Source organism: Panthera leo, chromosome A1, assembly GCF_018350215.1.
Source record: "Panthera leo isolate Ple1 chromosome A1, P.leo_Ple1_pat1.1, whole genome shotgun sequence".
Taxonomy (NCBI): domain Eukaryota; kingdom Metazoa; phylum Chordata; class Mammalia; order Carnivora; family Felidae; genus Panthera; species Panthera leo.
Genome location: NC_056679.1, coordinates 157,199,820 through 157,227,206, shown reverse-complemented (window position 1 = coordinate 157,227,206; position 27,387 = coordinate 157,199,820). Strand labels below are relative to the sequence as shown.

Genomic DNA, 27,387 nt, shown 5'->3' with positions numbered 1-27,387 from the left:
TCCAAGAACAGTAATGAAGTTGTAGGCTCAGAGGTATCACTAGTGTTTCAAGAAACTGATCTAGGAGTTATGGTAGATAGCATTCTGAAGATAGCTCTAGGGGCTGCCTCAGCCCAGTTAGTCATCAGAAGACTCTTCCATTATCATAAATTAATCTGGGAATGCATCCAGAATAATGCAAAGTGTTCTAGATAGTAAATTTCATTAAAGATAATAAGATGGTGGTAGTGGTAGTGTGGGTTCTACAAAGGCTTCTAAGATGACCAAAGGAATAGATGCCTTTCTCCGTTATAAGAATAAAACACTTCTTTGATATGGAGAAAACCAATGTAAAGATATATGTGATCTTAGGTTATAAAATAATAGTGGATATGAATGAGATATACACATGCTTACCACTAGGCTACAGAATTGAAAGGGGCTGAGAGAGGGCTCTACAGTTGCTATTCTGAGTTCTATCTCTTCCTTCTTAGTCGCTCTGATTCTGTTGAGAAAGTCTGTGCTTCTGATCTGAAAGCCTAACTGGGGACAGGAAGGGTGATTTCATCAGCTCATGATTTGCTTCACTTTGCTGTTTGCCAAGAGGTTCAAGCTTAAGAATTTTGCAAAGCGAGTCTCTCATTTTGGAAGTAGGACTTTATTTTTCATTTGTTTCAGAGGAATGAAAATTGCCTATTCTGACTTGGCTTCAGAAAAACATGAAGTTACATGAATTGAGAATGTAGATAAATTCTAGTAGTAGTAAGATAATAGAGGCTTTGATTTTAGGTTTTAAACTTTTAAACTTTTAGCTAGGAAAGAGAAGACAGCAGCTTGTTTAAATTGGCTTGTGATGCCTTTAGAATGTAAGTTCCACGAGTTTAGAGATTTTTGTGTTTTGATCACTACTCTACTCCCATCATTTAAAAATAGAGTCTGGCGTTCCTGGGTGGCTCAGTTAGTTAAGCATCTGTTTCTTGGTTTCACTCACATCATGATCTCATGGTTTGTGGGATCGAGCCCCATGCTGGGCTCTGCACTGACAGGGCATGGGATTCTCTCTCTCTGCCCCTACCCTGATTTCTGTTTGGAAAGTGGGGTGTCAAAACTGCCCTTGGTTGAGAATCACTGTGTTTGATATTGAGAATATACTGGCAAACAGTTTTACCTGATAGTAAAAATTACCAAAACACCCTATGAATTAAATACAAATGTTTCGGTTCAGTTGCTAATAAGATACAGCATATTTGAACTTAATCAAACATATTATAGGTATAATACATACCATGTGAGGGGTGTTAAGGAGATACATAACTTGCATAAAGTCTTATAATTAGTAAGTAGAATCTTAATGAGTACTACCACCACTACTTGTTTAACAGTTGTCTGGAAGATACAAGTGTGAAGCCTTTAAAGATCCCAGGATGGTGTAGTATATTATATACAGAAGGGACACATAGCTGGACTAGTGTTCCTAAACTGATACAAGAAGAAAGTATTACTTGATGCCTAAAAAAGAAAGATGGGATATTGTAGTAATAAACTAAAGAAATTTGTAATGCTGCCTGAAAATACAAGTAGGTTAAAAAATGGCCAATTTCAGTGGGAAAGGCAGCAGAGTTATAAAAACAAGTTTTGACTTTGAGAGTCAGTCTATCAAAATAGTAAATACCCCTATTAAATTTGACATTGAGAGACTTTTTTTTCCTGAGACCAATTTTTAAAATGGAATGGAAAATATAAAAGATAATGTGGCATAATTCATATAATTTTTGCAGATACGCTATTAACAGCTACCTTGACCTATCTGTCAGCGAAATGACTGTGTGGGTACATACAGCACTAACACAAATAATCCTGAGAGGTTATTTCAATTTTCTAAGCTCTGGTGAGATATGAAAATTAGCTACAAGCAATTATTTTACTGGAAACCATCTTTGATGTCCTAAATATCAACAGTGAAGTGGCTCTTTTCCTTTTACTGATTTTAAACCATAATTTAAACAAAACATCAATGTTTATCAAATAATAAGCTATATAGATCAATGTAACTTTCTATCTCATTCATTTCAACAATTAATTCTGTGCCTACAATGCACTGGCACCATATTGGCAGTGGGAATAAAGCAATGAAAAAGAGAAACGGTCTTTATTATCCCACTGAGGAGTAAAATTAAGATCATATTTTAACTGTGTCACATACAGAATGATAGTTACAGGGAGTATGAGGCATTCAATCTTAGATTCTTTTTATTATGGGATTGGCTGAGGAAACTGAGAAAACAAGAGGACAATAGGATAGGATAGGATAATAAGAATAGTTACATTTTACTTTGGATTAAGCTTACTTTCTAGAAAGTAGAAGAATTTTAAAAAGAAATTTGTGAAACTGCACCAAATAATTAGCAGTGCAACACACTTTAGAAAAAAGAAAGCATTATGTAAATATTAAACTATAATTCTAGTTAAGCCATTTTTATAATAATAATTTTCCTCTTGATTAAACACTTATTCTGTGCCAGGCATTGTTAAATACTTCATATTACCTCATTGCATCTTTTTAAAAATTTTTTTAATGTTTTATTTATTTATTTTTGAGACAGAGAGCATGTGCATGTGTGTACACAGAGGGGGAGGGGAAGAGAGAGAGAGAGACAGAGAATCTGAAGCAGGCTCCAGGCTTCAAGTTCTCAGTGCAGAGCCCGATGCAGGGGCTAGAACTCATGAACAGTGAGATCATGACCAAAGTTGGATGCTTGACTGACGGAGCCACCCAGGCACCCACCCCCCCCCCTTATTTAATCTTTTTACATGATCTCTTATATTAACTCATTTAAAACCCTAATCATCCAATGAGATAGGTATTATTATTAGTTTTTTAAGATTTAAAAAAGTTTGTTAGTAATCTCTATACTCAACATGGGGCTCAAATTCATGATCATGAGATCAAGAGTCACATGCTCCCCCAACCGAGCCAGCGGGGTGCACTCAGGTGTTTATTATTAATTCCAGTTTTCAGAGAAGCACACTGACACTTAGAGAAGTAACTCTCCCATGGTCACAAGGATGATAGGCGGGGAAGTTGGAGGTTTAACAGTTCTGGTGGGACTCAAAGTCTGTGCTCCTTCCACTACATTTACCTCTGCTTCTACCCTTTTCTTCTGCCGCATTACTGGACAGAGTGGGGGAGGAGCTCTGTGCACAGACTTGTGCGGTGGTCCAGAGCTAGTGAAGACACGTGAAAGAAATGAAGGAGAAACTGCATACTGAGGAGGAGAGCATGAGGTATGAAATGAGACAGGAGGCATGCAGGGACTGGATCATGTAAGGTCTTACAAACCATGTTGTGGATTTGGGATTTTAGCCTACTTACAGAGGAAAAAAAAAAACAAAAAACAAAACACTGAAAGATTTTAAGCAGATAAGTCACTCGATCAGATGTTTATTTTAAAAAGATCACTCTGGCTGCCTACAAAAGGGTGAGGTAGGGGAAACGTTAGAGGGCCACTTCAATATTTTAGGCAGGAGAGGCTAGTGGCTTGATAGAGATTGTAAGTGAATAAGCTGGAGATCTATTTTAGAAGTAGAACTGACAACATCTGGTGATGGATTACAAGACAGAGGTGGGGAGGAGATGTGAGGGTCCCTTCTGGGTTTTCAGGATGGGTATCTTTCAGATTTTGGAGGACAGAAAAGGAAAGAAATTTGACATTACCCAGAAGAGCAAGACTAATAATACTCAGATTATTCTATTTTAGTATCTGTTTACCCAAAACTCACTGTATTAGTTTCCTAGGGCTGCAGTAGCAAATTACTGCAAAAAGTGTGGCTTAAAACAACAAACTTATTTTCTCACGGTTCTAGAGGCTAGAAATCATAAATCAAGGTATTGGCTGGGCCATGCTCCCTCTGAAGGCTCTTGGGAAGAATTATTCCTTTTTTTTTCCTCTTCTCTGGTTTATAGCTGTGATCATCCCAGTCTCTGCTTCCATCTTCATTCACACTGCCTTCTGTGTGTATTTATGTCCTTTTCTTTTCTAATGAGAACACTAGTCATTGGATGTAGGGCTCACTTTTAAATTCAAGATGACTTCATCTTGAACCGTTAATTAATTGCATCTGTAAACAGGATCTATTTCCAAATAAGGTCACATTCTGAAGTTCCAGGGGGACATGAAGTTTTGGGTAACACTATTTACCTCACTATATTCACTATTATTTTATTTAATTTATTTTCTGGTTCTTACCATAATCCTTAGAATTATCATCATCACTACTACCACTGCCATAATCCTCAATTAGCACCTGTTAGGCAAGAGGTACTGCTCTAAGCCTTTAATAGGTATTTATGCCAGGGGTGACAGTGTTGGAAGACTCTAAGATCATACCCAAGTTCGCTAGGAGGATTCACAAGACTCAGCATGTAGTTGTTCACATGGCTATGATTTATTATAGTGAAAGGACACAAAGCAAAATCAGCAAAGGGAAAGGTATTTAGGGTAAGTCCATAGCAAACCACTTACAAGTTTCCAAGTAGAGTCACAAAGAGCACACTTAATTCATCCAGCATCAAACATGACAATGCATGTGAAGTGTTGTCTATCAGGGAAGCTCATTAGTACCCAAGTTGTTATTGAGGCCGATCACCCTCTGCCTACCACATACCAAAATCCCAGACTCTCAGAAGGAAAGCAGGTGTTCAGCACAAATCACATTTTACACTCTAGGTACATAATAAGTCACTTTTATCAGGGAATAGAGGGAATACTCCTGAAATTCAAGTTACCAGATATAAGCCAAGGGCCATTCTTGAAAGCAGGCCTTTCTAAGGATAGCCATCTCAAATCTGCTGTGTTAGCCTTTTTTTTTTTTTTCTGCAGATCTCATTCCATTTAATCCTCACAATAAAGAAATTAAAGTTAAGTTAGCTTAGATAATGTTCCCAAGATTGTACTACTAGAGGTCAGCAGTAAACAGAGAAACAAAGATTTATAAGTAGGGAATCCGATTCCAGATTTCTGCTCTTACCCACTATGCTTGGCTACCTGGTTTTTGAGGACTTAATAAAATGGAAAAAAAAAAGTTATAATAGGCTGACATTGGAGATAACTGACAAAAGCAAGTACCAAGAAGATTATGGTCTTTAAAAAAGATTGTATAGTGAATAAGAAAGTAGACATTGTATAACAAAAACTCAGAATAAATTTTGGACTAAACAATTTTAAAGACCTTTGATGTTTAAGAAAACAAAATTACTAGCGTATTAGCAACTTTGATATTTTAAGAAGATTAAAGAAAGGTGAGATATTAGCCAAATTAACACAATCAAGGGATTGAGAGATTTACTTTCACCTTTGTAGAAAAATAAAAAACGAAAGTCAAAAAAGAGTACATGTATGTGCTATAGCAGAGGGTAGCATATTAGATTATTTTGTTATGTATTTTTTTTACCTAATGGAGTGATGTCCTGAAGTGTAGTCCAGTTTTCCAAACTTTTGTGTTCGGTAGCCATGCTTCTGCATGATATCCATCCATGTTGTATAATTTGGATCCAGGCCCTTAAAGTTATTCCATGATTCTGTTAAGTGAGTGAAGAGGCCACTCCACATTGCTGGGGGGAAACAAAGAAATTGGGACTGGTGTAAAGCTTATTGATTTGTTTTAATTATTAAGACAATTATAGCAAGAGAAAGAATCTACTACTTTAGAGCTCATGCTGTGGAGTCAGACATAACCTGTATTAGGTGCTTTGCATAACATCTCTGGTTGTTATCTCGTATTATCAAGTGGAGAATTCTGCAAGGAGTTACTATTTCCATTTTACAGGTGAGTGTCTAAGGCTTACAGGTTAAGTTGTTTAAGGCAAATACAGCTGGAATTATGGATAAGGCCTGTTGGACTATAAAGTCTTCTTTCAATCATAAAAGTAATCACTAAGTATTTATTTTCCAAGTCAGTCAATTGAAGTATAGATCTTTTTCCAACATCATGATGGATTTTCCCCCATCCTTGTCTATGTACTGGCTTTCTATGAAAAATTTAAGTGTACTATGTCTTTGCTCTTAATTTCTACAACTATGATTGTAACCAATAAATCCTTTTTCAAGTATTAACAGACCTAAAAGGAGAAATAGGCAGCAATACAATAAGAGCAGGGACTTCAATGCACCAGTTTCAACAATGTATGGATCATCCAGACAGAAAATCAATAAAGTAGCACTGGACTTCAGAATTACACATTAGACCAGATGGACTTAAAAGACATTTACAGAACATTCCATCTAAAAGCAACAGAATATATACTCTTATTAAGTGCATGTGGAACATTCTCTAGGACAGATCATATGATAGACCACAAAAAAGTCAATAAATTCAGAAGGTGAAATGTCAAGCATCTTTTCTGACCACAAAGGTATGAAACTGGAAGTCATTTATAAGAAGAAAATCAGAAAATTCACAAATATGTGAAGATTAAACCACATGCTACTGAACAACCAATGGGTCAAAGAAGAAATCAAAAGAGAAATTAAACAATATCTTGAGACAAATCAAAATGGAAGTATAAACTATCAAAACTAATGGCATGCAGAAAAAGCATTCTAAGAGGGAAGTTCGTAGGAGTTAAATGCCTACATTAAGAAAAAAGAGCTCAAATAAACAACTTAACTTTATATCTCTAGGAACTAGAAAAAGAACAAACTAAGCCCAATGTTAGTAGAAGAAAGGAAATAACAGAGATTAGAGTGAAGATAAATAAAATAGATACTAAAAAAGAAAATGGAAAAGATCAATAAAATTAAGATAAACATTTAGGTCAATAAACAAAAGATCAATAAAACAAAAAGATAAACATTTAGCTAGATCTACCAGGAAAAGAGACGACTGAAATGAATAAAATCAGAAATGAAAGAGAAGTTACAACTGATGACACAAAAATATAAACAATTAATTATAAGGCCACTATGGACAATTATATGCCAATAAATTGGAAGACCTAGAAGTGATATATTCCTATAAGTATACAACCTACCAAGACTGAATCATGAAGATATAGAAAATCCAACAGACCAATTATGAATAAGGAGATAGAATCAGTAATCAAATGCCTCCCAACAAAGAAAAGTCCAGGACCAGAAAGCTTTACTGGTGAATTCTACCAAACATTTATAGAAGAATTAATAACAATCCCTTTCTCCAAACTCTTCTAAAAAAGAGAAGAGGAAGAAACACTTCCACGCTCATTTTATGATGCCAACATTACCCGGATACCAAAACCAGAGGAGGACACCACAAAAGAAGAAAATGACAGGCCAATATTCCTGATGAATATAGTGCAAAATCATCTACAAAATATCAGCAAACTTATTTCAACAATACATTAGAAGGGTCATATACCATGATCAACTGGGATTTATTCCAGGGATAAAAAGATGATTCAACATCTGTAAATCAATCAACATAATATACCACATTAACAAAATGAAGGACAAAAATCATATGCTCATCTCAATAGATGCAGAGAAAGCATTTGACAAAATTGAATATTCATTCATGATAAAAACTCTCAACAAACTGGGTATAGAGGTATAGAATGAACGTAGCTCAATGTAATAAAATCCATGTATGGCAAGTCCACAGCTAACATTATATTTAGTGGTGAAAAGCTGAAAGTTTTTCTTCTAAGTTCAGGAACAAGACAAGGATGCCCACTCTCACAGTTCTTATTCAACACAGTAGAAGTCCTAGATAGAGCGATTAGGCAAGAAGAAGAAATAGAAGGCATCCAAATTGAAAGAGGTAAAACAGTCTCTATTTGCAGATTATATACATATAATATATATATAAAACCCCAAAGATTCCACCAAGAAACTGTTGGAACTATTCAATGCATTTAGTAAAGTTGCAGGATACAAAATCAATATACAAAAATCACTTACGTTTCTATATACTAATGACAGACTATCAGAGAAGTTAAAACAATCCCACGTATAATTGCATCAAAAAGAATACATTACCTAGAAAAACTTTAACCAAGGAGGAAAAGATCTGTAACCTAAAAACTTTAAGACACTGATGAAAGAAACTGAAGACACAAATAAATGGAAAGATGTTCTGTGCTCACAGATAGGAAGAATTGATATTATTAAAACGTCTGTATCACCCAATGCAACCTACAGATTCAAGGCAATCCTTATCAAAATTCCAATGGCATTTTTCCCAGAAATAGAATAAACAATGCTAAAATTTGTATGAAACCACATAAGACACCAAATAGCCAAAGCAATCTTGAGAAAGAAGACTAAAGCTGGAAGCATTGCAGTTCTCAATTTCAAACTATATTACAAAGGTATAACCATGAAAAAAGCATGCTGGCATAAAAACAGACACACAGATCAGTGAAACAGAATAGAGAGCCCAGAAATAAGCCCACCCACATAAGTTAATTAATTTAAAATAAAGGAGCCAAGACTATATAATAGGGAAAGGACCGTCTCTTCAATAAATTGTGATGGGAAAACTGGACCCTTGTCTTACGCCATACACAAAATAAACTCAAAATGGATTAAACACTGAAAGTAAGACTTGAAACCATGAAACTACTAGAAGAAAACAGGGGGTAAGCTCCTTGACATCAGAATTGACAATAAGTTTTTTGCATTTCACACTAAAAGCAAAGGCAAAACAAGTAATAACAACAAGTGGAACTACATTAAACTTGAAAGCTTCTGCACAGCAAAGGAAACCATCAACAAAATGAAAAGGCAATCTGTGGAATGGGAGAAAATATTTGCAAATCATACATCTGATAATTAATATCCAAAATATAAAAAGAACTCATATAACTGAATAGCAAAAAAAAAAAAAAAAAGAGAGAGATTAAAAAATGGGCAGAGGAAATGAATAGTTTTACAAAGACATAGAAATGGTCAACCAGCTACATGAAGATATGCTCAGTATCAGTAATCATCAGGGAAATGCAAATCAAGACCACAATGAGGTATTACCTCACCCCTGTTAGAATGACTGCCAAAAATAACAAGAGATAACAAGTCATGGTGAAGATGTGGAGACAAGAGAACCCAGTGCAATGTTGTTGGAAATGAAAATTGATGAGGCCACTGTGGAAAACAGTATGGAGGTTCCTCAAGAACATTAGAACTAGAAGTACCATGCAGTCCCGCAGTCCCCACTTCTAGGTATATACCCAAAGGAGAAAATCATTATCTCAAAAAGATATCTGTACCCCTATGTTCATTGGAGCACTACTCATAATAGTCAAGACATGGAAGCAACCTAAGTGTCCATTGATAGATGAATGCATAAATGCCATGTATCTATATCTACCTCATATATATATGTGTGTGTGTGTGTGTATACATACACACACACACACACACACACACACACACACACACACACACACACATATATACAGGGATAAATATTAGTCATGAAAAAAGGAAACCCTGTCTTTTTCAACAACATGGATGGAACTTTAGTTCATTGTGTTAAGTGAAAGAAGTCATACAGAGAAAAACAAGTAGTGTATGATCTTACATGTGGAATCTAAAAAGATGGAACAAACAGAAACATAAAAGACTATGATGGTCAAAAGTAGGGGTGGGGATGGGAAAATGCATGAAAGTGGTAAACATGTACAAATTCACAGTAATAAGTAAGTTCTGGGGATATAATGTATAGCATGGCAACTACAGCTAACAATACCGGATATTTAAAAGTTGCTAAGAGAATTGGTGTTAAAAGATCTCATCAAAAGAAAACTTTTTAATTATAGGAGGTGATGAATATTAATGACATTTATTATGATAATCATTTCACAATATATACATATATGAAGTTGTTATATTGTATACACCTTAATTAATACAATGTTATATGTCAATTATCTCAAAACTGGGGGGAAAATCCTTTTCTCTTTCCATTTTTGTGTACACATGGTAGGGTTAAATAAGCTTTCTGTTCTCATCCTACACAATGCTTTCTTTTTGAGAAGTGGGATGAGGGTTACCTGGGTTTGAATCTGAATAATGCCAATGACTGAGTGACCTTTGACAAGTTACTTAACCTTTTAGTACTTTTGTTTTCATATGCAAAAGGGAGGTAGTAACAATATCTACTTCATGGAAATGTTATTATTGTATAAATTAAGACATGTAAGGCACTTAGAATATTGGCAGGCACAGGGTAATAATGCAACAAACATTAGTTTGTATTACTATTGTTCCTTCTCTGTGTTCAAACTATTCAAAATATAGTTCTTTTAGGAAAAGCATCAGCTAACATTTCTGAAACCTTTAGAGTTCATTAATTGCCATTTTATTCATTATTTTATTCATTATTTGATGCAGGGAACAACCCTGTGAGGTACACAGCATATACAACCTTTTGTAGATAAGGAAACTAAGTGACTTGCTTGGCCCACTGAAGATTATAATCTAGGACAACACCTCACCCTAGTCCATTGCTCATTCCACTTGCTCAATAGAGAAAAAAAAAAAAAAAAAAAACATACAAAACTGTTTTAATATACCTGGGCCTTCACTGAAATATCATTTAGAGTACTGGGTTTCCTTTAACCTGGGTTTCTTTTAATCACTGGTGATTACATAGGTGATTGTGCTGGCAGTGAACGTGAAGGGACTTGGGACTCAAATCACAGAGAAGATCATGTCAGGAATGTCCTGACAGATGCAAACAGTTGCGTGTGTTTTGTGTACCCCAAAGCAAACAACTGTAATCAGTTGTTTTCAGTCTGTAATCTGAAATAATATGGAAAAATTCAGAGAAACCTGATGTATGAAAATTCTAACTACTTTGTGTATGCTCTGAAGTCCCTCCCAACCCCCTCTATTCTTACTGAAAATTTTCTTAAAGATACAACTTTTCTAGGAAATAGGAGTATTTCCTCCTTGCTTGGATAGTCCAGAGATTCTTAGTCACCAGTCATAAGGAAATGAAACAGTAACACATGAACTCAACACCACTTTGGATAATAAAAATTACTACGCCTGAAAAATAAATTAGAAATTCCAATAACCTCAATACATACCTTAAAATACACATCAGTTAAATTAAAAAAAAAATTTTTTTAATTAGATGAAAAATATAACTTACTATACTACTTTTGGGCATAATCTTTTAAATTGTGAGAACATTTTTATGTGTGTGGCCACTTCCATTAATCTTGAGCGTGTTCATACCTGCACGTGATGGGCAACAGATTGGAGAGTTTGTGTAAGCATTCAGAAAGGAGGTGCCATGTGCTTTCATGAAGTTGATAAAAGGAAGTTTCACTACCTGACTTTCTGGATAAAATGTCAGCCTTCCATCCTGGAATAAAGAAATTTAATTAATACTGATTGTGTTAGAAAAGAATAAAATTATTTCCTTTAATTTTAACCATAAAATTCACAAGTAAGCAAAAGACTTCAATATGATCCTAAGGATCCTCAAAAGATAAACCAAGCATAGTGTTACTAGTATCATAATATTAAGAATTTAGTGTTGTACTCAGATTCATTTGAATATAATAAAGGACTCTCTGGAAAGTTCTTTTGGGGCATGATGGATTGATGGAATCAATATTTACTTAGCATTTACTGTGTGTCAGGTACTGTGAAAGATCCGGAAATTGAATGGTGAAAAAAAACAGAGTCCCTGGCCCTTGAAGCTTATGGTTTAGTGGGAGAAGCAAAAAATATACTGGTAAACAAACCATTAATAATTATAAATTGTGGGGGCACCTGGGTGGCTCAGTCGGTTAAGCATTTGACTTTGGCTCAGGTCATGATCTCATGGTTCATGAGTTTGAACCCCACATTGGGCTCTGTACTAACAGTGTGGAGCCTGCTTGGGATTCTCTCTCTCTCTCCATCTCTCTGCCCCTCCACTCATCCTCTCTCCCTCTCTCTCTCTCAAAATAAGTAAACTTAAAAAAAAATTACAAATTGTGGTATGTGCTTTGAAAAAAAACCCCTAAGATACAGAATAATGAGGGATATATATTTTAAATGGAGTGAACAGGGAAAGTTTCTCTGGGAAGTGCAAGAATGAGAAAAGTCCAGCAATTCTTTAGGCTGGACAAAAGTGAAGATGTCTTGGCCACTGTGGATAAATAGGCATGAAGATTAGAAGAGGTGTTATGCTTTTTGGAATTGAAGAAATCTTCTTGGTAAAGAGCAAAGACAGAAAAAAGAATATTTTAGGCCTGGAGATGTATTTATTATATATTTTCACTATGATTATAAGTAAAAATATACTTTTAAAAATGAGTTCATCCAAATATGGGATATACATAAACCCTTGATATGTCTGAGATTTCCAAATGGGTATATAAAGTAGGCTGTTGGTTACAGAGAGGAATCTGGAGCTTGGAAAATCTACTCTGGTGAAATAAACTTGGGAATCTTAAGCATATTCATGGTATTGAAAACGATGTTACTGAATGAAAGCTTTTAGGAAAAAAGTGAAAAGGAGGAAAGCAAGGAACCCTGGGGATTCCCAAATAAGAGGAGGTGGGAAACAAAGAATGGCCAAAAAGGGAGGGAGATGATACAAGACCATGAAAACCAAGAGAAAACAGTGTGTCAAGAAAGAGGTAATGTCAGCTGTGTTGAGAGGCTACCTAAAATAAGGCCAGAAAGTGCACAGTGGTATTGGTTGTATGGAGACAGGTGGTGATCTGAAGGGCACCTTAAGTGGTGGGAATGGCCAGCTAAACTAGAATGGGGAAGAGAATGGAAGGTGAGACAGCAGGTAAATAAAGCTCTTCTAAGAAATGATTTTGCAAAGGTGAACAGAAAAATAGGATGGATGTCAGGAAATGGACTATTGGCTATAGGAGAATGGGGGATTAAAGTTCATTTTTTTTTTTAAGATGTAAAAAATTAGAGCATACTTGTATCTTGAAATAAAGAACCACTTCCAGCAGGAGTATCACTGAATTCTAAGCAAATAACTGCTGATTTCCTGAACGATGAAAATGAGGAGGCCCAAGATAAAAGTGTATATTCTTCCCTCATAAGACTTTCTTTAAATCCACAAATTTAAATTCTTAGAAACTTATCTTCAGAAATCCGAAATGCCTACATGTTTTATTCTTATAATCTTTTGGACATAGGGGATAACAACCATTTGCGATCACTTCTTGGAATCTAGACAAATCCAGGCTAATCTGGTGGGAGGACTGGAGCAGGAGATCACATGGCAGATGCACTGTGATGCTATATAATTCAAAGATTGAGGACTCCCAAGTTCTGTAGGCACCATTTAAACTGGTGTAACTACCACTGCAGATGACTACTGCAGTTTACCAGTAATTCATGCATCATATTAAAATCCGTGTTAGTGATTTCTTTATGCATTTCTGTGACTGGCACAAGGACTTCATCTGTATTGAAAGTGTAGAGTGGTGGGGATGGGCAAGAGGGGGAAAGGATAACTGACCCATTTGGGGAAGTTTCTAATATGGAATGTGTTTAAAGTGATTAGAGCTATGGTGTCTTTGCAGATGCCCTTTACAGGTCAAGAATATTCTATTTCTAGTTGGTTGAGTGCTTTCATCATGAAGGGTTGTTGAATTTTGTCAAGTGTTCTTTCTGTATTTACTGACATGATCAGCGGCTTTTGCCCTTTATTCAATTAACATGGTGTATTATAAAACAACTGATTTTCAGATATTAAACCAACCTTACATTCTGGGGATAAATCCCATTTGGTTATGGTATATAATGCTTTATATATATTGCTAAATTTGACTAGCTAGTGTTTTTTAAACAAATTGTAGTATTTTATTTTTATTTATTTTTTTAGACAGCAAGAAAGAGCGAACAGTAGAGGGAGAGAAAGAATCCTAAGCAGGGTCCATGCCCAGTGTGGAGCCCTGTGTGGGGCTCAATCTCACAACTGTGAGACCATGACCTGAGCTGAAATAAAGAGTCGGACACTTAATTGACTGAGCCACCCAGGCACCCCTGACTTGCTAGTATTTTTGTTGTGGAGCTTCTATATTAAGAAGATATATTAGTCTGTAGTTTTCTTGTGATGTTATTTGTCTGGCTTTGAAATCAGCTACACACTGATCTCATAGAAATAATTTGGAAGCATTCTTCTATTTTTTGGAAGAGTTTATAAAGAATTAGTATTAATTCTTCTTTTTTTTATTTTTAAAAATATTTTTAACATTTTTATTTATTTTTGAGAGACAGAGCATGAGTGGGGAAGGGGCAGAGAGAGACAGGGAGACACAGAATCCGAAGCAGGCTCCAGGCTCCGAGCTGTCAGCACAGAGAGCCCAACGTGGGGCTTGAACTCACAAACTGACCTGAGCCAAAGTCAGACATCCAACCAACTGAGCCACCCAGGTGCCCCAGTATTAATTCTTCTTAAAATGTTTGGTTGAATTAACCAGTGAAGACATTTGGGTCTGAGCTTTTCTTTGTGGGTGTCTTAAAATCACCAACTCAATCTCTTTACTTGTTATAGGTCTGTCAGATTGTTTTTATTTTTGAGTTAGTTTCAGTAGTTTGTGCCTTTCTGGAAATTTGTTCATTTTATCTAAATTACCTAATTTGTTGACGTACAGTTGTTCACAGTATTCCCTGAGAATTCTTTATTTCTGCAAGGTAATATTCCCTCTTTTTCTTCTGATTTTAGTAAGTCAGGTCTTGTCTCTTTTTTTCTAGGTCAGTTTAGCCAAAGGTTTGTCAATTTTGTTGATGTTTTCAGTAAATCAACTTTTGGTTTCATTGTTTTTCTCTATTGTTATAATACTCTTTTTTTTTAAATTAATTTTTTTGTTTTAACGTTTATTTATTTTTGAGACAAGGAGAGACAGAGCATGAACAGGGGAGGGGCAGAGAGAGAAGGAGACACAGAATCTGAAATGGGCTCCAGGCTCTGAGCCATCAGCACACAGCCCGACGCGGGGCTCGAACTCACGGACCGTGAGATCATGACCTGAGCCGAAGTCGGACGCTTAACTGACCAAGCCACCCAGGCGCCCCGTTATAATACTCTTTAACTCATTAATTTCTGCTATTATTTCCTTCCTTCTGCTTGCTTTGCAGAAACTTGTCTGGCCTTTTGGATTGTCTCTCCTGGGATTAAACCTTTCCCCTACTAGTGATCTAGAGTAAGGGTGATTGGAGCCCTAGATACTATGTATATGCTTATATATTATACATTTTTACCCAAATATGTATAAAATATGTGTAAGTATATATAAAATATACATATATTTAATAAAGTAAACAATTACATTAATGTAGCTAGAAACCAAAATAGTATAAAACAGATAAAAGTGCAAAAATCAAATTAAATACATATACTTTCGGGGCGCCTGGGTGGCTCAGTCGGTTGAGCGTCCGACTTCGGCTCAGGTCATGATCTCACGGTTTGTGAGTTCGAGCCCCACGTCGGGCTCTGTGCTGACAGGTCAGAGCCTGAAGCCTGCTTCGGATTTTGTGTCTCCTCCTCTCTCTGCCCCTCCCCTGCTCATGGTCTGTCTCTCTGTCTCTCAATAATAAATAAACGTTAAAAAATTTTTAATAAAAAATAAAAATAAATAAATACATATACTTTCTAGATCTGTCCATTGGAAAGGTCTAAAAGCAATGAAAAATGGGAATACCTGGATTCTAGTCTCTACACACAAGATACTACAGGAAATACACAAGAAGGATGTGGAAGTCTATCAAAGGAAGCTGCTAAAGATTATTTTGAATGGGTCAAAAGGACTCAGGAACAACCTGAAGTGTCTTTCACAAACCAAATATAGGACAGTTTGAACATTAGTAAGTATAATGAATGCAAAGGATTTAAACACAAATATATAAAAACCTATGTATTCATACTATAGTGGAAAAAATATTTCAGTCATCTTTGGAAGTTTCTAGAATTCTGTGATACACCACGCGAATTCCCTTTAGGAAAGAAAGATTGCCGCTGCTAAAGACAGTTGCCTGGACCAAAATCATGTCCCTTTCGGGGAGCAGCGCACAACTAATGGCCATCCAACATGAGGGTATAAGGGCCTGGATCCCCTCACCCCAAATGGAAACAGTTCTGAAACATTTTACTAGTTTGAGAATTACCCATAAAGTCATCTGAGGCTTCTATTGAGACAGTAACAGAACTGAAACTTCTCTACACAATCCTTCTTTCTTCCTTTCCCTTTGATCTCAGGAGCACTCTCTAAGAAACCTCTTTCATGTTAATCTCCAATATTGCCTGTTCCCTAAATTTAGATAATCATAAAGATTACTTTTAATAATTTTCTCAGCAAGTCCTACGGGCATATCCAGATTATGTGACTTTAATCTTCACAGGTTAATCAATGAGAAAACCAATAGAATACAGTGATTAAAAGCACTCTTTGGTGCAGACATGCTTAATACCAACAATCTATGTGACCACAGTAACACCCAGTGATAATAAACTAGATTTATCACTTTTAACCTAATATTTGTCCAAGCAGTAGTTTTTAAATCATGGATTATACTAAAAGTTTCAGGGAATGTTGACAGTAGTATTCTTTCTGATGATGGCTTGGGGAAGTACCAAAAACTGTTGAAGTCTGGGAGTAAACAACAGCAATAACACACGCACACAATATCTTTGTTAAAATGGGGAGTGGATCAAATGACAACTATTGCACTTAAATCAGCACTAACAGGATTATCAGATAACCTGGGTGATAAAAGTATTGACATTCCTGCAAACTTGAGATGAAGTGGGAAACGACCGCTAGGAAGCTAACACCTTTTTATGGAGATGCAGAATGTTACTTTCCCCCACTATCGAAACAAACGAGAGTATGGACAGAAAGTATATTAGTAGTCGTAAAATAATTATGTGGGTCGAGGCCAGCATTAATTTTTTTTTTTTTTTGCAAAGATTCTATCAGAGTACATTTTATTTACTAGAGTATTGTTTTAAATGTATGTGGTGTACGTGCATACGTGGGACCTCAAAATAAAATGGAATTGTTACTCTGCCTCGGGGAAAATACGTTTGGAAGTCTCAGATTCTGCTCCTCAAAGCTTGCATCACAGGAAAAGCTGTAGGACGGTCGCTAGTCTGGAGCGGGACGCCCCCTCCCTTGCCTCTCCGTACTTACGAAGGAGTCGCTCGCGACTAGCACCACGTTGGGTGCAACGGGCCAAACCCCAGCAGCTCCTCGCCTCTGCCCACCTGCCCCGGGGTCTGGGGCTGCCAGCGCTGTGGCTGCAACCACCGACATCCACAGCACCAGCATTGCAGAGAGCGGCTCAGCGGCGCTGGGCCGCCGCCTCCCTCTAGGCACGCCTCTGGAGAGAGGTGGGCGGGGATCACACAGTTCACAGTTTGGTTTCCTTCTAGCGTTTTACTGGCAGAACTACAATTCCCAGCGGGCTGCGCATGGACACATGCGCACAGGGGGCATTCCTTAACTCACATTAAGACCTTTTAAGCAAATACCGAGCGTGCTAAAACTCAGCCACTTTCAGTCACGTGAGCGATGCCTGCGGAATGCGCATGCGCTCGGACTGCTGCCTTGGCGTTTGGAGGAGAAGCATCTGTCCCAGGTGGGTTTGGGTCGCTCGCTGTAGCTTTTGCAGAAGTTGGAGGCAGTACGCGGTTGAAATGATAACTGGCGAGAGATAGTGTCAGGGGCCGGGGCTGCTCATTTTGTGTCGCGCAGGCATGACTGAGTATCAGCCGAGACCGTGAACTAGGCGATGATGAGGTGGCAGCGCGTCTGTCACTTAAGTTAGATGGGGCGGTTCTTTGTGGGGCTTCTGACTCTACAGCCTCAGGTACGATGTGGATTCGTGGGGCTCTCGAATGTATTCCCTTGAGGAAGTTGCTAGCCTGCCACATCTTATTGTCAGTGCAGTAGGATTGATCGTGCTCCGTGGAGTGGGGAGCGGGGCGCGGGGCCTAGTAATCATGTTCTAGACGGGGAAAAGCTTAGGTGCATCTTGCCTTCAAAGTGCAAAGGAGAGAAGGGGAACAGGTTCTCGCAGGAAGAAATGTTGAGCTGTGTGACTAGTTGGATTAATCGGCACAGGTTCAGAATACCATTGTTCTGCTGCAGAAAAATCACTGGTCTCTCTTGACTGTTGAGCTACTTTGGAGAATTCTGGAAGAAGCCAATTTCTGCCCCAGAGCCAAATTTTTATTTCATTATCATAGTTTCAGTTATATAATTTGTTCGTCACGTTAGTCGTGTTAATGTTTTGATAGGAAAAGGAGAAATTGCGGTACTTAACATAGAATCAACTCAATTTAATATTCTCTGTGATCCTCACTTTCATCATTTTGCAGATAGGAGAACTGAGGCTTGGACAGGTTAAATGATTTACCCCAGATTATACAGGGAGCCAGTCTGAGCAGGATTTGAACTTCAGTAGTCTGTGCCCTAACTCACTGCAGTTCTCTGTTCCTAGTTATAAAATTTCATGACCTTCTGTTGAGCCTAAACTCTATTTGTATACACAAATTCTTTTTTTAAAATTTTTTTAACGTTTATTTATTTTTGAGACAGAGAGAGACAGAGCATGAACATGGGAGGGGCAGAGAGAGAGGGAGACACAGAATCTGAAACAGGCTTCAGGCTCTGAGCTGTCAGCACAGAGCCCGAAGCGGGGCTTGAACTCACGGACCGTGAGATCATGACCTGAGCTGAAGTCGGACGCTCAACCGACCGAGCCACCCAGGCGTCCCTGTATAGACAAATTCTTAAGAAGCATTCTAAAGCCCTGTGTGAGAATACAAACATAAACAGTAGTTCCCTTCCACAAGGAACTTACGCTATAGGGAAACAAAACTAACATCCATGAAATTGTAGTTGTATGGTACGGGAGGTAATGTACATAGGCTACCTCAGGATCAGGATATGTTTCAAAAATTTGTTTCGAGTTAATTCTGAATGTGGAATGCATCTTATCATAGAAACATTGTCAACTGACCTTTAGATTTGTAAAAGCTATATTTATCTGTGGTGTGGTACTATTTCTGTGAACAGTGTTTACTCTCTATGGCCTTGTTTTCACAGGACATATATTCTGAAGTCCTGGTTAGAATGACAGGAACACATCTCTTTTTTCCTCTCTCTCCCTTTGGCAGTGCCCATAGGAGCAGGTGCTGCAGTGAGTTGGAGCAAGATGGATATTTTAGGGCCCCAGAGATACAGTGCTGGAAAAATCTTAAGAGGCTTCTAGTCCTACTTCCCATCTGACATTCACTTTTTCTTGCAACATTCCTGCCAAGTGAATTGTCCAGTCTGTGCTTTTTTATCTGTAGTGATGGGAATGCACTTCCTTTGAGCAGCCCGTTCCACATTTGTCATGTTTAATTATTAAAAGTTCTTATTTTGAGCTGAAGTCAGTCTCCCTCTTCTTTTAATCATTCATTGGTCCATTTCTCTTCATTTTTACCTGGGTAATCTCCTTTTCAACAATACTTCTTGTTTCTTTCTTCACCAATTTTTTTTTTTTCCCAAGGCCTTCCCCATTTCCTTCGGCTCATTATATAACTGTAACGTTTCTTCGTCATTTTGATTACTCTTTTGTGGACATAAAGCATTTTTACAAATCAGTAACTATCCGAAAAGGTACTTTTGTGGGGTGTTTGTGCATGTCTTTATGTGTGCATATGCCTATATATGTGTCGCAGTGAGGGTAAGCATTCCATTACATGTATGTTTAAATCATCAGTTAAAGATTTGTATGTTAGAGATTTCTTACTTTTGTGAGATAGTTAACTGCAGTTCTGAAAGATCTTCAATTGAAAGGTCTTGGTATAGATTATGATTCTTTATAGTTCTTTTAATATCCATTGTACCCCCAGCACTATATTCTGCCTTAGGAAAAGGAGGCCAAGTGTGAAGTTAGTGAGTACATGGAATAAATTCAGGATTGTCTTCACCATTTGTGATTCTGTGAATATTTGTTGATTATCTACAATGTATTAGACACTGTAGGAAATAAAAGAGAGTAATAGAAATAGTCTTTGCCTCTAAGGAACTTCCAGTTTAGTTGTGGAAAACAAGCACATTACCTTTAAATTTAATGACAGTATAAAAGGTATAAAAAATATAGTTATTTGCCAAGCATACAAAAATAAAACCCAGACTATCCCAAATTATGCTTTGGAGGATGCTCATGTGCTTCAAAATTGCTGTTTGTTAAAGTAAATGTTCCATCATAACAAGTTTTAGAAATGCTAGGTTAAAATATCTTTGGGCCTTTTGGACTTCTCAGAACCTTTAGAGTGCTAATATACATTTAGAATAACTGTAAAAGACTGAGATATATAATGTGTAGTATTAACAAAATTAGTAAATGGTGTATTAATACCTTTAAGCATAGGAATATTCCTTGGAATACTTTTTGGAAATGTTAGTATAGATTAAAAGTGTTAGAAGTTCAGGGGTGCCTGGTTGGCTCAGTTGGTTAAGTGTCTGACTCTTGATTTTGGCTCAGGTTGTTACCTTATGATTTGTGACATCTAACCCCAGGTCGGGCTCTGTGCTGACAGTGCTGAGTCTGCTTGTGATGCTCTCTCTCCCTCTCTCTCTGCCCCTCCCCTACTCATGCTCGTTCTCGCTCTCTCTCTCTCTCTCTCAAAATAAGTAAATAAACTTAAAAAAATAAAAATAAAAGTGTTAGAAGTTCAAACTAGTGAGATTCATCTGAGAAGCTTTTATGCTTGACACTTGAATTTGGCTTTGATTACATGTACCATTTGAGTAGATAGAAGCAAGTATGAACAGGCTGAATGAGAGAAGCAAAGATGTATAAGTGGAAAGTATTGGGGGATAGTGAAAAAAGTAATGTGAGCTGATACTGAAAAGAGTTACTTCCTTTCTTATTTTAGCAAATTGAGAACTACTGCCTTTTGGAAGGGGGAAAACTAAATGTTTAGAGTAGGCCTTCGGAGCTGGATAATCCACCATTTATTGAGTACGTATTACTCAATACTTGTTGGGATGTAAGGAGCTCCGAAGATATAATACTTTTGTTTGGGGATTTATTGATCTGGGAGTCAGGAGACATCAGTATAGCATAGTAAAAAAATATTGGCTAAGTTTGAATTGAATAGCTCAAATAATAAATGTTTCAGTCGTTCAGAGGATGGAGTGATCTCTTTTGCAGGCTTTACTCTGGACTAGTATTCATGTGCTTCAAAGAAGATACTTGTGTTTGGTGATAGCATCTTTTGAGGAACATTGGTGAGAAAGTTACTTCTTGATACACATTAGGGTTTTTAAATGTGTAGAGAAAGTTTGTAGTAACCATGTGGGTTACGAATAGAAAAAAAAGTAGTGAAGTTGATTGATAAGGACATAAGTAGATAAGGAGAATAGAACTAATATGTAGTTGACCCTTCAACTATGTAGGAATTAGGAGTGCTGATCCCTACCAAGCAGTCAAAAATCCATGTGTAACTTTTACTCCTCAAAAACCTAATTACTAGTAGCCTACTGTTGATTAGAAGCCTTATTGATAATACAAAGTTAACACATAATTTTGTATGTTATATATATTGTATACTGTATTCTTACAATAAAGTAAGCTAGAGAAAAGGTTATTAAGAAATCATAAGAAAGAGAAAAAAATCAATTTCTAAGTGGACCTCAAACCAGTGTTATTTGAGGGTCAACTGTGTAACATATTCAGGCACTGCATTTACATACATATGAAGTAAGTGATATAATCCTCACTTTACCAATAAGGAAATAGGCTTGGAGTAGTTAAGTAAGGTGTCCAAGGTCGGGTTGTACTGGAGTCCAGATGTTTCTGATTAAGTTGTGGTTTTGTGAGTGGGTATGGTATCATGAAGGGGCTGACAAAATCTAGGGTATTTTGTAAGAACAGTGTTGAAGTGACTGAGTAATAAATTACAGTCAGGTTGGTTTGGAGCTCAGAGAAGTTAGTATAATGGATAGAATCAGGTTTTTACTTTTATTTTACTTTCCCTCCTTGCCCCTCTTATTTTAACTTTTATTTTACTTTCTTAAACATTATTTAGATCACAATACTTTTGTTTTTGTTTTACATTGAGGCATTTTATTTGCATGCTTGTATTACATCCCTAGAAAAAGAATCTCAGAATTTTACCCTCCTGTGTGTTTTCCTCTTGCTTCTTCCTGGTCCCTGATGCCAACTGAGGTTGTCAGTACAGTGAAATCAAATTGGCAGGATGGAAGCAGATTATTCTGCCGTTTTTCTAGATCTTTGAGTTGTACATCAAATCTGGAACTGATCACTCCACACTTGTTTAACCTGCTGGTGAGGTTCACAACAGTTTTCCCAGCTCAGTGATCATCAGTGATTTCAAATTTGCCAATGTAATCATGCTTCATCATCAGAGTTAGAAACCAGATGATGACTTTGGAGCATGGCCTAGTAACAACCTGGCGTTTGCCTCTCTTTTGTCATTGTTAATGCTCTTGAGCATCTGCCAGGACATTCATGAGCACCATTGTGGTGGCATGGAAAGATGGAGGAAAGAGAAGGCCCCAGTACTTTTTTTCTTAATAGTAAGACTGTTTTCTCTGGAACTAACCACTCTATTTAAGTATACTGCCAGTAAACTCACTTTCTCTTTTTTGTTCACCCCCACCTGCTTCACTTAAATTTTATTTCCTTGTTTAAAGTAGCATGGCTTTTTTTTTTTCTTTTCAGTTCTTTGAAGCCACTTCCATTCTGTCCATGAAACATTCTGAGTTAATTTTGATAGAATTTATTCCAGAGAGCCCATCAAAAGATACTTAGAATTATATCATGTTGAATTTGTGTGAATATTTCAGATGGTTATTTAGATGGGATTTTTGACATTTTAAAAAGTGCTCTCTAGTTTCATTAGATTATAAATTTAGTTACATGATGTGGGCAACGTTTTACGTATTTATAATTTTATTTTTATTTTTATTTATTAAAAAAATTTTTTTACATTTATTTATTTTTTTTAAGAAACAGAGTGAGACAAAGTGTGAGCAGGGGAGGGGCAGAGAGAGAAAGAGACACAGAATCTGAAGCAGGCTCCAGGCTGTGGCAAGTGGTCATCACAGAGCCTGATGCGGGGCTTGAACCCACAAACTGTGAGATCATGACCTGAGCCGAAGTCGGACGCCCAACCAACTGAGCCACCCAGGGGCCCCTATAATTTGATTTTTAATTTATTTTTTTAATGTTTATTTATTTTTGAGAAAGAGAGAGAGAGAGCACGAGTAGAGGAGGGGCAGATTGAGGGAGACATGGAATCCAAAGCAGGCTCCAGGCTCTGAGCTGTCAGCACAGAGCCCAACATTAGGCTCAAACCTATGAACATCGAGATCATGACCTGAGCTGAGGTCAAATGCTCAACTGAGTCACCCAGGCATCCCTACATATTTATAATTCTTTACATGGCATAAAACAGGGTCACTTTAGTGTAGTTGGGCTCCACATAGGGAGTAAATAAGTGGTATTAATTGTCCTTGATTCAAAATAAAGTAGCATAGAGATAGTTGATACTCTTGTTTTGGCTCAATTTTTTATACTGTGGTTAATGTATTTTGAGTTTCTGGAATGTTTTTTGAGCATTTTTCTGATTGCTTATGGATGTTCCTTTTATCACCAGAGTCTGTGGGAACACGGACCAATTCAGAAAAATGGGGAAAGAAGAAAAGATGAAAAATTATACCTAATTATTTCTTGTGTTTTAAATTATGAATTATGAAAATTAAACCTGAATTTGGTATGTTAAAAAATTCATAGTTTTGGGTTATCATCCTTTTTATTTGCTTAACTATTTGATGTTTTACTTTATTTAGGTGGATAATGGTCAAGGAACAATCTGAAATTCAAGTCAAAAAGAAGGTAGAAGATAATAGGTAAAAGGTAAGTGTCCAGAATGCTAAATATGTAACAGGTAATTGGAGTCTGTTTTTACTTAATGATTGTTTTTACCAATTCCTTTCAGAGGAAGTGTGGGATGATATACCTCTAGGCTGTTACTCCAGACTATAGGTCATCACAAAATACCTTTGGACTTTTGTTACTAGATTTAAAAGTATCATGTTTTGCTTTTGTGTAATTTGTTTCCATTGTCATTATTATTATTATTTATTGTTTTGTTGTTGTTACTTTTGCTGTATGGAGTCTTTGTATGTGCACAACAGAATGTAGTTGAAGGTTCCATAGCTTTAGCTGGGGTGTGTAGCAATTCATCCACCTACATTTGTTAGTTTTGAGGTTTAACATTTTGGCATGTTTGATACTTTCTAACTTTTTTAAGTGCAGCTGTTGCTACTTTCTATGCTTGATATGTTGAATAAAAACCCTTTTGGTTTGGTACTATAAACCCTTTAACTGAGTGAAAGTGTGCAAAAACGAATGCTTTTTTTTTTTTTTTTTTTTTTAAAAGAATGACATGAGATTGAGAAGAAAAAAATAGGAGAGATTGTCAGGGGAAAGTGGGTGCGGCTGTGGATGACCATTAAACACACTTTGTGGAAGAATATTAAAGACACTTAAGAGAGCTAGATTTTACTTTGACATCTTGGATGTGCTTGAAACAGAGGGAAATGTCCCAAATACAGGTGTATGTGGTTACATGGAATCATTTTTTAAGTAGATTTTTACCTTTGTTTGTTGATACCTTGTAGAAGGTTAGTACTTAGGAAAACTTTTTTTAGAAAATGAATGGATGAGCCTCTCTCTTCTCCACCCCAGCTCCCAAAATAGGAAGAAGGTTTTAGGCCTAGAAAGGGACAGATTATTTTGTCTTTTCAAAAATAGGTTAATCTCCTGAAACTGATCTATGTCTATATATCTACCTTGTCCATGTCTGTATATCTCTACCTGTATAAATGTTTTGTGAAGAGAGAGGGCCTCAGTGCTAGCATATTATGCTAAATTCCAAATCACGTGAAGGATTAGGAAGAGAAGAATAGCGATTCCACTGCAGCAAGAGTAATTGTAATTACCTGTAGGGACATATAGGGATATGGAAGGGTATTAAACATTAATTGGTTACCAATGGAACAATGGAGTTTATCTATTGTGGTCTTTAAAAATAACTCATGTAGAGGCATTTAACAGCTCTGTGTTGGCTGCTGTATTTAAATCTAAACTTGTCTGTCTGTCTGACGTTTAAGGTCTTCTGTAGTCTCGTGCTCTACATTATCCACCAAGCCTCGTTTTCTTCTTGTCCTCAGCAAGTCCCTTTTGTTCCACACTGCTCAGTTTTCTCATTGTTTCCTACACGTGTTCATTCCTATTTCTCTGCCTTGGCTAATGCAGTTGCTTCTGACTGGAGCAATCTCTTTCCTCCCAACATTCTTAAATTCTGTGTTTTCCTAGTACCCCTTAATTACTTCACATCACACTTTTCCTTCTTTGAACTCCTATTGCAGTTGTACTCATTATCCACAGTTAGTGTTTGATTCTCTAATGACTCATATGTCTTAGGTCTTTCTTTTGATTTAGATTATATTCTTTAGAACAAGAGCCCTTTTTTCTGTGTGTGTGTGTGTGTGTGTGTGTGTGTGTGTGTGTGTCATTTGCAGTGCATAGTTTGGGAGTTGCATGTAGGATAAGTGATGGCTGGTCTTACCTTGTTTTTATTGTCTTTTTAAATGTATTATTGTGAGAGACAGAGACAGACAGAGAAAGCAAGCAGGAGAGGGGCAGAGAGAGCAGGAGACACAGAATCCGAAGCAGGCTCCAGGCTCTGAGCTATCAGCACAGAGCCCAACAAGGGGCTCAACCCACAAACTGTGAGATAATGACCTGAGCCCAAGTTGGCCACTTAACCAACTGAGCCACCCAGGCACCCCAGTTTTACCTTGTTTGAACGTGCTTCCACTCAAGTGTTGGATGATAGAAAAGATGGTGATCCTTTTCCTTGTAAAGTTGAATTCTTCCGTTTGCTTTTGTTTAGACTTAAAACTGTTTTTGTTCCTTTTTAATTTTTTTTTTTCCCTCCTTGGATGTCTCTTGTAATCCCTTGCTGTTGGTCCAGATTAGTTGTTATCATCATTGATTTATCTTCTGTTTTAATCTGCAGAGTTACCTAGCCAAGATAACTTTGGTGTGAGAAAATTTGAAATCAGCATTGAAATTTATTGCCTGTTCCGGTCAAAGTCTGTAGGCTATAGAAAAAAGAAATACTGAAGTTTGCATCTATAAATGTATACCAAGATAAACTCAGGTAAGAGAGCAGTTTCTAAAATAAGAGCATATGAAATATGCTGCTTTAATGTGTAATTAACATAATTAGGCAAAAAGTCATTTTTCTGTGTATTTAAGGAACCTGATTCTAGTTGCAGATAAATTGATTTATGATATGTTAATTTTTGTATTACTTTCCACCTAACATTTTTTAAGTCAAAAGGATTGGGTTTTGTTGTTGTTGTTGTTGTTGTTGTTGTTGTTGTTGTTCTTTTGCTTTTTATTCCTTACTTTCTTAAACTCCTTTGATCTGCACTTCTGCTTTAGCCTCTTTGGGTATACAGGGTGTCACTGTACCATGTCAGTGAGCCATCTTCTTGGTTCATCTTGCTACTGTGAACATCTGCAGTCTATAATGACTTCATATTTACCCAGGTTTGTTTCCTGATGAGATTGGAGTTCAGTGGAGTTATCAAAAAATACAAGTGTTTCTTTTTTTCAACATTTAGTTGTGATTGAATTTGACTTGTTTACCCGATATCAGAGTAAGTTGTGAAATCTTAAGGTACGTTAGTTCATTTAAAATTAAATTAACTAGGGGCGCCAGGGTGGCTCAGTTAAGCGTCCGGCTTCAGCTCAGGTCATGATCTCACAGTTTGTGAGTTCAAGCCCCACGTCAGGCTCTGTGCTGACAGCTCAGAGCCGGGAGCCTGATTCAGATTCTCTGTCTCCCTCTCTCTCTCTTCCCCTTCCCTGTTTGTGCTCTGTCTCTCTCTCTTTCAAAAACAAACATTAAAAAAAGTTTTTTTAAATTAAATTAACTAGCTTTTGAGGTACCCGAGTGGCTCAGTTGATTAAGTGGCCGACTTGGGCTCAGGTCATTATCTCACAGTTTGTGAGTTTGAGCCCTGCATCGGACTCTGTGCTGACAGCTCAGAGCCTGGAGTCTGCTTTGGATTCTGTGTTTCCCCCCTCTCTACCCCTCCCCTGCTCACACTCTGTCTCTCTCTGTCTCTCAAAAATTAATAAATGTCAAAATAATTTAAAATTAAATTAACACAGCTTAAATTTAAATGAAGAAATATTTTACCTACCACTTGAAATATCTTTTTATGGTTCAAATTAGTGCATAATCCTCTAGCATTTTCATTGCCTTCATTTAAATGTGAACATCGCATTTATTCTCTCACAGAATTTATACTACTATAACTCTGCATGACACTTACCATGAAGAAAGTTAATT

The 27,387-nt window shown here is 36.9% G+C and overlaps 2 protein-coding genes and 1 pseudogene across 5 annotated transcripts in view; 1 reads left to right on the top strand and 2 right to left on the bottom strand.

Annotated features, from left to right (window-relative positions):
* The window catches only part of ARSK (arylsulfatase family member K), a 42,086-nt gene extending 24,799 nt beyond the window's left edge, over positions 1–17,287 (bottom strand). Inside the window, exons 1-3 of the mRNA XM_042943821.1 lie at positions 17,120–17,287; positions 11,202–11,331; positions 5,431–5,590 (exon numbers count right to left, since the gene is read on the bottom strand). Coding sequence (XP_042799755.1) covers positions 5,431–5,590; positions 11,202–11,331; positions 17,120–17,257 — 428 coding nt within the window. The 5' untranslated portion in view covers positions 17,258–17,287. The remainder of the gene's footprint in view (positions 1–5,430; positions 5,591–11,201; positions 11,332–17,119) is intronic.
* TTC37 (tetratricopeptide repeat domain 37) overlaps positions 1–27,387 on the top strand; it is a 112,177-nt gene that overhangs the window by 647 nt on the left and 84,143 nt on the right. For 3 of the 4 annotated variants that reach the window (XM_042943801.1, XM_042943781.1, XM_042943809.1), the window contains exons 1-3: positions 17,484–17,567; positions 23,804–23,870; positions 26,041–26,184. The gene's annotated coding sequence lies outside the window, so the exon portion shown is untranslated. Of the gene's footprint in view, positions 1–17,483; positions 17,568–23,803; positions 23,871–26,040; positions 26,185–27,387 lie in introns of those variants that run through there. The other variant, XM_042943792.1, reaches the window with a different exon arrangement.
* On the bottom strand, positions 22,081–22,471 carry LOC122223002 (annotated as a pseudogene).